The following is an 11,632-nucleotide window of genomic DNA, read 5'->3' on the forward strand; positions in this document are numbered from 1 at the left end:
TGCTCTGTTCCAATAGAGCAGTTCTTTTCTACTTATATACCTTGCTCTGTAGAGAGATAGAAACATTGATTTTGATTTTGCATTGTTCCAGCTGGTTGAAATTACCTAGAAACCTTCTGCAACAACTTTGTATTTAGAGATGGGCTTGCCCCATTAATTCCAGGTTGTTCAAAACAGGAGTTTTGTCTGACCCACCTCTACTTATACCTTAAATCTCCATTAGGAAAAAAAAAAAAAGAAAGAGAAATGCAAACAATATGTCCCTGTAGATTTCCACTAATCCTGGCTCTGTTGTATCGCTATGTATTTGGGGTGTGTCACAGATCCACAAGATTAGTGCTATGCCCCCAGCTTTGGAACAATCTCTAGGGCAGTGGTTCTCACCCTGTTTACCACTGTGGGCCACATCCAGTACTGGCTGTGGTCCTGAGGATGTCACATGGCCGCCCCTGTATGCTGATTGGGCCACAAGTTGAGAATCACTGCTCTAGGAGGAACCCCTTCAGTGTACCAGACCTGCTAGGGGTCTCACTTTTCCTCCAGAGTAAGTCAGCTGGCTTCTCCACCTCCTTAGACTGGACTTCTGGGCCTGCAGCACTCCTGCTTCATACTGTGAGCTCTGTTCGGTGAGTCCAAACGAGATGGATTCCTGGTAGAGACTTGTACGTTCTCCAGGGATTGATACACGTCTGCTAGCCTCTTCAGTGACATTCAAACAGTGTTGTGAAAACAGTAGGGTTTATTAGTCCACTGGAACATTGCATAGGAAGTCCTTAGGTTAACATAGAGAACGGAAGGTTAAAGCAAGACCATTCTGATCAGCCCAGAGCCCCCAGCCAAGCTCTAGTGAACTCCATTTTTCAAGCTATGTGTGTGTCTCAGTCTGACTTCTTTGGTCAGATACCAGGTGAGAACCCTGACTCCTTCCAGCAGCCAACTCTTACCCCCCACCTCATACCTCCCCAGTTAAGTTCCCTTTAAGCTGCACAGCCATGGAGCTGCCTATTAAGTCCAGTTAGGCAAAAGATCCTTGGTCACTGTGACAGTGTTGGACGATAAAGGCCTATTGTGAGCAGAATCACTTAAACAAGCAATTTCACTCCTCTTAGATCTGAAGGGTTTGATGCAGTTCTGTTTTGAGCCCACTGCATCCTGAACTTCCACTACCAAATTCCAAACAGGGAAGGCAAGAATAGTAGTAGTATTTTAATGGGATCAGTTTCCTTAGTATGAAGAACCCTTAGATTTCCAGCAAGAGTTATTTATACTAACTCTCTTGGCTAAGCATTCATGGTATTTAAAAAAAAGGAACTCTAATAGAAGTGCTTTAACCCCAGGTTTTTGTGGGACTGAGGTAAATATGAGTCTAAGATGAAAGATGTCAATTGCATTTGAGAGAGATGCCAAGCAGGATCACAGCTGAAAGATTGCTGAATGGTGTTTTATGAGGATGGTTACTGCATTGTATCCTTGCACTTTTAAGCATGGAGCTGAACTCCGACAGAATTAGCTCTTTGTGTTCAATTTTATTGCACTGTAAGTCCCCTGGCTTGTCCTGGGGACTAGTTTTGATCAATGCCATGTCCACTTCCCACCCTGCAGAAATCAGAGCAAGGCCACAAAAATCTGAGCAATTAATTTTCTCTATCTATGTGGACCTGTTGGGCCCAACTCTGGGTGCATAGATTCTTGCCAGTGAACTGCAGGCAGAAAAGCAGCACAGGGCAGGAGTTTTTCCCAAAAGCCTACAGAGAGGCCACTGAACCTGGCTTCTTTGATGAGAACTATGCGGGGACATTCCCTGACATAGCCTGTGGGTATTTGTGCATGTACCCCTTGATACATTCATAGCAACTGGACCTCTCCTCCAGTGCGGATTATTCTTACCCTGGGTGGCAGTAACCTGAGTGTGTCTCAGGGATGGGGGTGTCCATGAATAGGGTCTTTGCTGTCACACATGGAAACACATTAATGCTGCTTTTGTGAGTCTGTTTTGTAGCCATATACATATGGTGACCAAGATTTGAGCCTTTTATTTCCAAATCTTCTTGGCTGCCCTGAACGAGAGACCCACATTCCAAGATTGTGAAATGACAATATTGGAATTGTGTCAAAGTAACTTTATTTTTCCCCAATCAAAACATGATCCTCCTGTCTGGCCTATTCAGGCTCAGCGGTGCATCCCCTTTCCTTGGAGAAACAAAGCAGGAAACTCTCGCCAACATCACAGCGGTGAATTACGAATTTGATGAGGAATTCTTCAGTCACACCAGTGATCTGGCAAAAGACTTTATCCGGAAACTCCTGGTGAAAGACACACGGTAAGTGAATGTACAGAAATGACTGGCTGCCTTTCATGCCACCCAGGCAAAAATGAGCACGCTGAGCAGTTCAGAGGTTTCATTGCAGAGTAGGTCGCTGTCCCAGAGTGAGTCATTAAGTACAGGTGTATTGCTGTGTCCCTTGTAAATGTCTGTATACAGAGGCCCTACAAATATGCCCTGTGCCAAAATTCACCAAATGTGGCAGAATTTGGCATGCATTTTCTTTCACCAGTAGGGTGGATTGGTTTGGTTTTTTGTGAAGTGCAAATTACTGGAGTTTATTGGGTTTTAGAAGCTGTTCTTGTGTCTGGTAATTCTTAAATTTTTGTTATTGCCTCTAATGACATCTCACAAGCCATGTGCCCTTGGTGGGTGAGTATGTCTGTGTGTGAGAGGGTTGGTTTTTATATTCAGTGTTTCAAAAACATCTGCTTAGCATGGACAAATTCAGACTAGAAAATTTTGACAGTGAGTAATTAACCATCGGAACAATAAAGGGGGCCTGGTGGATTCTCCATCACTGATAATTTTTAAATCAAGGGTGAATGTTTTTCTAAGAGATCTGGTCTAGGAATTATTTTGGGGTAGTTCTATCAGACTGTGCTACACAGAAGGTCAGACTAGATGATCACAATGGTTCCTTCTGGCCTGGGAATCTATTAATCACATGCTAAAGCCTGCAGATTGGCTTGCTGAGATTGTCAGCAAACCAGCTCCTATGTGTTCACTTGGAGGCTTGTGTCATCAGTCTCAAACCTCCAGAGGGACACCCTATCTGTTCACACCTATAAGCCACCATTTTCCCTTCGCTGTCTTCATGGAGTCCATCATCTGAGGCAGGATGGCTCTTTTTCCAGATCTGTAGTGGATGTTGGTAATTGTTCCCACACTCCAAGCCATATTGCTTCAAACTCCTTGCTCTTCAGTTGTCTTAGTGTCAAATATGCTCCCTTGTGCATCAGCTAGGTGCACCTGGCACTTCTCTAGCAGCTATATGGGGCTTTTCCCCTACCTCATGTTGATTAGGGAACAACAGAGATTCTTTAGCTACTGCAATAGGGATTATAGGAGAGGGATCTCTGCTCCTGAAGTTAGTAATGATCTGGATGCAGCAGGACTACTTTGCCACACTTCCTGCATTATGTTGGGGTGGGCGGAGAGAGTAAAGGGCATCCTTGTGGGTTATGTGCTGCTGAGCCCTCTGAAGAGTCTATTTGTACAAGTGGGAGTGGTCATCAGATGTCCCCTGAAAACAAGGTGAGGGGCCACTTGGAGAAAGGTGTGGGAAGGCAGGTTACTAGGGTGCCTTCTAAAGACATCTGGGGAGAAAGTAGATAGTGGGAGTTGTTGGGAGAAGGCTGCCAGCTAGAGTATCTGTCCAAACACATCAGTAAACATTTCTATGAACCTCAGACCCCAGGATATGTTGGCATCTGATGGGAATGTTTTGCACAGGTTTAGCAAGTGCCTTTCAAGCCAGGCATATCAGACATGTTGAAATCTGTGCTGTAACCAGCTACAAAGGCAATACCATGTTTATGCCCATCCTGCCTGAAGGTGATAGTGTACTGTTCACAGTGCTGCTAGGGTGTAGGAGAAAGTTAGATTTTCTGATTAGTATTGAAGCATCCCGCCCAGGAATACTGCTTTCAGGAAGCAAGAGCCCCAGGGGTGACATGATAGCTCGTGCATTAAAGACCTTTTTGATTACATTAATCTTATATCAACTGATATAGAGAAAAAGTCAGACCAAGTGTGTGCAGGAAGAATTCACTCATTTGGCATGTTAGACTAGTAAGACAGAACATATCATGAAACATTAGCAGCGTTTCACGTCTTGTTAACAGAACAATGAGAGAGGGAGAGATTTTCATTGAGTCTAAATGAAAATTAAGTAGAGCTCTGCTGAGGGTAGCACTGTATTAACACTGAAGATAGAAACCTAACTGTTCTGAACCCTGCTGCCTTACAGAGTAAAGTAGCCATGAAAGTTGTACCTCACTGTAAGTAATCCTGGCACTACAGGTGACAGTGTTATAGGTACAAGGTACAATATGAAAGTGTTGGTTCATAAACACACTGCGAGAAGTGTATGGTAAGCAGCTTGGCTCTCATTTAAGTGTGTGTTTCATTGCAGGAAACGGCTCTCAATTCAAGAAGCTCTCACTCACCCTTGGATAACGGTAAGCCCAAAGATAGTGACGGAATATGGGTAATGCTTTTATAACAGGTGGACATTTGCTTCGAGATAAACTAATACAGAATTTGTATGGGAATTTATATTTCCACGCTAAAGCTATGTGCCTAAATGGCAAGAGAATTCATCATGGTTATGGCTTTCAGAAATCAGTTTGAACCAGACAGTGAATCTTAACCTCTCCATGTCTCACTTTCACCCATGAGCAAAGCAGGGAGAATACACCCCTTCTTCACAGGTAAGTTATGAGAAATAACTCTACTAAACACTCTGAGATCCTTGGATTCACGACAAACCGTAGTAAAAATCTGTTCAGTTCCTTCCAAAATCTTGGATTTCTGCAAGCCTTAATCATGACTTCTGTTATTACAATAAAGCCAAAGTAGGGGTAACTGGAATATAAATAAATGGGCATACAGTATTCTGTATTAGAACACCATTTGTGTTGTTTTCATCTCTAATCATGTTTGCATGGACACAAACCATACCTCTGGTGTAGTGCTTTCGGGTGTTGAGAGCTGACCATACCAAATGTGAAAACAAATCAGCTCCTTCAAAATGTCATTGGTGTAGTGAGCTAGTAGCTGTCTGGATTTGCTTGGTATTTGGATTTGTGTGTGTGTGTTGTTTTTGTTCTAAGCAAAGCTTGCCTCCGTAGATAAATCTCTTAGTGAAAATACATTTCGCAATCTCAGCATGGCAAATACAGATATTTAAACACTGGATTGTTCTCATTTTGTTATGTATTGTACAAAACATTGAGTGGAGTGTTTTCAGGATTATTTTTTCCCCTACAAATGTTGATGGTTTTGAGAATTTAACGGCACAAACTGTAGCATGCAAATAGTTCACAGCCCTTTCATTTATTTACACTTGTCCCATGGGAATGAATGCTCAGTGCTTGTCCCATCACCCCTTTTATTTTAATCAAATGCATGAAGGAGAATGACTGGAAACGACGCTTCTCCCCAGCATTGTGGAAATGCAGTTTGCATCCCTTGTCTGCTGTGTAGAGTTGAATTTGTGCAATATCTTGCAATCTTGATAATCAATCTATAATACTGGTTCTTCTGTCTGAAGACTCACCAGTTGATAGAAGAAACAAAAGTCCAAGAAAACAAGAAGGCTGAGAACAGTCAGATGAAGACAAAACGTCTGAAAGAGTACACCATCAAGTGCCATTCAAGTATGCCACCAAATAACACCTATGTCAATTTTGAGCGCTTTGCCCGTGTGGTAGAAGACATTCCTCTGATGGAACGTGGTTTCAGCACTCTGACCATGTCCCACGACTCCCTGCAGGAGGACATCGATGCTCTGGTTTCCATATATAATGAAAAAGAAGCTTGGTACAAAGAAGAAAATGAAAATGTGAGACACAAGCTTTCACAGCTCAAGTATGAGCACCGTAAAATTGAATCCCTGAAGAAGCATCTGCAGGATGACATCAAGACTGTAGGTTCTAGTCTTGCAAGTGTCACTGGGAAATACATTGATCTAAAGTCTCAGTATGAATCTCTGAGTCAGGAACTTTCTGAGGAACTCAGGTGGATCCAGGATTTAATGAGTAGTTTTCAGCTGGAGAATGGAAATGATGCATGTGTGAATGGAAACTTTGGTTCTGTTTTCAACAAAGATACTAATGAATCACTAATGGAGCTGTTAAATAGATCTTGCTGTGAAGAATTCCTTGCAGGCTTGAATCTTGATGTTGCAGAATCAAGTCAGTGATGGTAAATAGGCAAAAATCTGCGTTAGAACCCCTATCTTGCTGTCTGTCTGTCTCAGTGTGCAACAGTAAGAAATCATCTCAGTTTGTGACTTCAGAACAAAACCATCACTTATGCATTAAAACAGAAATATGGAAATGTTGACCAAAAGCCTATACTCTGCAGTGGTGTTTGTGCTGATGTTGTGACCAGCACAGTTCCTGAACCCTTAGAATTAGAAATCACTTTGTTTTAGGGCATGTGTAACCCTGCAGTTATTCTGCACTAACATTATAATAATATGTAAACATACAAGTCCTGAAAATTATTAGGTAATTCACTTGAAATGAAATAGTTTTTCACTCCTTATTTACCAGATTACATATGCTTTGAAGTCTATAAAATCGCCTGGTAGCATTCTTGTTTGGATGAGGGAAATAGTCTTGCAGATACTTAAAAACACTTATGAAGGTTATTGCAGCCCTTTAAAATGGAGCAGATGATGCAGTGATTTATCATTTCACGCCATGAAAATAACAGCTAATGAAGGAAAGTTAAGGTTATTTGATAGGCTAATTATTCAGGATACAGTCTCTGACTGTCATCAGCTGTTAGAACAGAGGTCCCCAAACTGTGGGGCACCCCCCCCAGGGGGGTGCAGAGGAATTTCTGGGGGGCACAGCTCGGGGGCGTGGAAGGCTCCGTCACTATCCCCAGCTGTGGGCCTGAGCCTTGGCCCCCTTAACCCTGTTGGCGTGCCTTACCCCTCTTCCCAGCCAGAGCCTTGCTCCCAGACCCAGCTGGAGGCGGGGTAGGGGGGAGGCACAGACAGGGACCGGGGGGGCGGCACGAAGTAAAAAGTTTGGGGACCAGTGTTAGATACTTTTTAGTCCTTTAATGTGAAGTTCTTGCAATAAAAACAGGTACTTTGTTTCATGTACCAAAAATATTTTATTTGAAAGACAGAATGATAAATCTGTAATGGAATGACTGAAGAACTATGTATGTATATTTTTCTGTGCAAATATTAGATTATTTATGAGGATGATGATCCATCAGGCAGTGTCAATAGAACTTTGACTTTTATTCCATAATAAGAAAGGTTTGTCAAAGGAAACAATTCATTGACTCAGTGTGGAGGAACTTGAGACTTTTATGTTTTTGTTCCAAAGGTCATTTTAGAAACTTATGAAAAAGGAAAAAACATCAGTGTTTAAACTGAATAATGCACCGTTTCCCTGTGTTTCAAAGGAAAGGTTATTTGCTCAGACTGTATTTATGTACACAAGTGTAACCATTTCACGTTATGGACACAATAAATAGTCTCCTATTCACGATGCTGTAGTCTCTGATGGGGAAGTCTGTGACTGAAATGGGGTATTTAAACATCTATTTAGCAAAGTGATTATAGGGCCAGATTCTCTAGCTGGTTTATGGTTCCTTTGTGAGGCTGAGGTACTGCAAAGGGACTGTAATCCAGTGGCAAATGCCCTGCAGAGAAAATGAATTCCCTGCTGGGGCATCTGTACCACAGTTGTCTCTCTCCCACACACACTCACTCACTCCTCCTTTCTCTCCCTCTGTTACCCACCCCCTTGGCATGAAGGGTGTGTCATGGGCCACGAGGGAGTGTGGTGGATCTGTGTTTCACATGGCAGTCCTTGACTGGCATAGTGTCCCTCAAAGGAGCCGTTACCAGTGGTGCAACCTGGAGCTGCCTGGAAGCAGCTCTAACTTGCTTCGGAGCCAGGGTTGGCCCAGAGAATCAAAGAGTGGGAACTTGATCGTGCCATAGCAGGGCTACAATGCAGGAATCAAACTTGTTTTTAATGACCTGACATAAAGACTGCAGATTGTCAGAGAATATCTGTATGGCCAGTTCTGTGGTGCTTCCAGTGGAAGTCTCTGGGGGCCAGGGCCTTAGATTTGTACAGGGCCGGCTATTGCAATGGGACTGATGTTGTGCATTACCACAGTACAAACAACATGCTCAAGCAAGGAATCTCTCCTCCCTGGGCTCTCAAGCTCTGGCACGGCCATACCATGTCTCAGGGTATGGCTACACTTGCACTTCAAAGCGCTGTCATGGCAGCACTTTGAAGTTTCGAGTGTGGTCGCAGCGCCAGCGCTGGGAGAGAGCTCTCCCAGCGCTGCATGTACTCTACATCCTCTACAGGTATAGCTTGCAGCGCTGGGAGCCGCGCTCTCAGCGCTGTGGCACTGTTTACACTGAGGCTTTACAGCGCTGTATCTTGCAGCGCTCAGGGGGATGTTTTTTCACACCCCTGAGTGTGAAAGTTGCAGCACTGTAAAGCGCCAGTGTAGCCAGGGCCTCAGTGTTGTTTTCATAGCTCTTTGGAAATGGATTCAGTTGCTTTCCCTAAAAGGGTAAAAGTGAGAGGGTATGGCTACACTTGCAGCTGTACAGCGCTGGGAGGGAAAGCGCTGCAGTGTGGCCACATTTGCAGCATTTGCAGCTCTATTGGGAGTGGCTGAACAGGCATTCTGGGATACCTCCAAATACATCTGGAGGCCAATTACAGCGCGTTTGGTGGCCACACTGGCGGAGCAGCGCTGCATCACCAGTGCTGCAATCGTTATACCCCAGGCAGAGCAGGAGTACAGCCAGCGCTGCAGCCAGGGAGATGCAGCGCTGTATGTGCCTTGCAAGTGTGGATGGTGAGTAAGTTGCAGCGCTGTAAACCCACCACCAGCGCTGCAACTCTCCAGTGTAGCCAACAGCTTCAGGCAAACTCTCCAGCCCTAGTGGCCAAAATCCCCCTTTTTCAGATAATCATGCTCTGAACAAAGAGGATGACAAAGGGAGAGATGATCTGTTAGACTTTTCTCTTTGTCTGACCTGCCCTGCCCCAGAAAGCCCACTCCTCTGTTCTGGAAAAGCTAATGATTTAAATGTAATGGGCTGCTGTTCATAAGATTATAGGAATAATCCTGTTTATTATTTTTATATACAAAGCAACAATGTATTCTCATTCAGTTCACAGAGCATGATGAATCAGAAAGTGCCATGTTCTCATAGTGACTTTGGGAGACTAGTGAAAAACCATGCTTATGTATATATTTGTTTTACACCTGTCTGTAGCACAATAGCTGTGTCTGGTGTTGGACAGAGAATAGACGTGCATCCCATCCTGAGACACTTACATTCTACATTAGACAGGATGGAAGAAGAATTTTCAGAGGTTTCTAAGTGACTTAGGGGCATAAGTGACATTGTCTTTCAATGAGACTGAGGCTGGTAAGTACCGAAGGCCCAGATCCTCAAAGATATTTAGGTGCCTAACTCCCACAGAAATCAATGAGAGTAAGGTGCCTAAATATCTTTGAAAAAGAGACTCAGGCTCAAAAGTCACTTAGGTGCTTAAATGAAAATTTTACCAAGGACCTAATAAATCTTATATCTCACTTGTAATTTTCAAGGGAACCTGAGGGAGGGAGGTGCTCAACTGTCATTGAGTGCCAGGCTCCTTTGAGAGTCCAAGCCTAGCGTTCTGCCCAGTGCTGCCTGGTATGTTGAAGAGGCAGAGCCGGCTCCAGGGTTTTTGCCGCCACAAGTGGCAAAAAAAAAAAAAGTCGTGATTGGCAGCTGCCCCACCGCGCCACTTTCTTCTTCAGCGGCAATTCGGCGGCAGGTCCATCTCTCCGAGAGGGACCGGGGGACCCACCGCTGAATTGCCGCCGAAGAGCCCAACATGCCGCTCCTTCCCCTTGGCCGCCCCAAGCACCTGCTTGCTGAGCTGGTGCCTGGCCCTGTGAAGAGGACACTGTCCAGAGGGACTAGACAATTTTTTCAGAATCGAGGTTCTCTTCCCCTCATTTTGAAAAATAAGAAAATAGAGTAAGATTCAAAATCTGAAGAAAAGGACCCTCAATGTACAGAATTTGTCTGCCCCATCCTTAACCCCATATTTCTGTCCATTTGGATTATCTCTGCGTATGGATATACTGGCACAGAGCAGAAGGGACATTAGAGCAGGTGCTCTGATCTTTAGCATGTCTGGCTGAGGCTAGTATCATTATGACCCATTCTTCAAGGCCTGTGCTTTTTTCATGAGTTGAAGGAGGTCCTTGCTGTAGCTGAGAAAGGATCATGTCCAGCTGAGAATGACAAGATCACAACTTTGCAAGGTACTTAGCAATATGGGGCAACTGATTATTAACAGTCTAGAGTATCATAAAACTAATTATCTGGGTGGAGTTCAGGGGCTCTGCCATTGAACCAGCATTTAAATGTTTTTTGACGATTGTACAACTGACATTTAACAGTGACATTTTGTAGTTCTAACCTGATTTCTCACCAGTCTTTTTGACTTAGCACATTTGTGGGATGTTGTCTAGACCCTTATAATGTGGGGAACTGATATCTCATGCATCAATATCCAGGGTCAATTGTGCACAGATGTTGTCTATCTTTAACGGAGATGGAGGGAAGGCTGGTAATTTCAGCTCCTTTCTCTCAGAGGTATTGGCATACTTTGCCACTGTAGATGAAATCTCAGCCTCTGTATTCATTTGTACAGGTTTCAGAGCTGAGGACAGCTTCGGAGAATGATGGGAAGCAGAAGCAGTGCAAATGGTTCTGGTGTTTGCCATTAGGCTTTAAACATTTCTCTGTGCAACAGTAAAAACTGTCCTGGATTTCCCATAAAAAGTGTTCTTAGAATTGACATTTTCACATCCTGCTCTATAGAAAAAGTACACATTGAACTTGCAGTCCTATTTATATCACCTCCCTGCCCTCTGCTGGCCCAGAAGGGCTAGGATCAGGTATTGGCCAAGACTGAAGGATGGGTCGGATCATGGTCTGCTACACTATGGTAAATCCTCTGGCGATTTTACATTGATGACCTGATTTTTCAGAAGTGCTAAGCGCTAAAAGGTTCCATGTGAAAGGGATTTGTGAAACCTCAACCACTCTGATGATCAAGCCATGACTATCTAACAGCATATCTTCAAGGTGCTACATACTTTTTGTCTGTTGCATAAAAATGTTTGTTAAAAATCTTAGAGCCAAAGCTGAACAACTTGCACTTAGATGCTGCTGACTCTGAGGTTGCCCTTGGCCTGACAAGTATCTCAGAATACATGTGCATAAAGTTTTAAAACTCTGAGTCCTTCATTGACGCTGTTGTCCTAGGGCACCTCCTTGCTCTCTCTCCCTTTCTTATCAAGATTCTGTAAAATACATCAGCAGACAGGCTACAGCCAAATTGCAGAACTACTGACAAGAAAAGATGTGGTGGTATTCCCTGTTATAGGTGTATTGTTTAGAACAGTGTTGGCTGTTTAACAGCATTATCGCTTGTGTGAAAGCAAATGTGTCTGCTCAACAATATTACCAGTTTCCTGACAAGAAGTTTCTATCTTTGAGGGTGCACTTT

The 11,632-nt window shown here is 43.7% G+C and overlaps 1 protein-coding gene across 1 annotated transcript in view; it reads left to right on the plus strand.

Annotated features, from left to right (window-relative positions):
• DAPK2 (death associated protein kinase 2) overlaps nt 1–6,674 on the plus strand; it is a 75,400-nt gene extending 68,726 nt beyond the window's left edge. Inside the window, exons 9-11 of the mRNA XM_050968713.1 lie at nt 2,169–2,321; nt 4,462–4,507; nt 5,602–6,674. Coding sequence (XP_050824670.1) covers nt 2,169–2,321; nt 4,462–4,507; nt 5,602–6,252 — 850 coding nt within the window. The 3' untranslated portion in view covers nt 6,253–6,674. The remainder of the gene's footprint in view (nt 1–2,168; nt 2,322–4,461; nt 4,508–5,601) is intronic.
• Nucleotides 6,675–11,632: the final 4,958 nt, after the last annotated feature.

Source organism: Gopherus flavomarginatus, chromosome 9 (assembly GCF_025201925.1).
Source record: "Gopherus flavomarginatus isolate rGopFla2 chromosome 9, rGopFla2.mat.asm, whole genome shotgun sequence".
NCBI lineage: Eukaryota > Metazoa > Chordata > Testudines > Testudinidae > Gopherus > Gopherus flavomarginatus.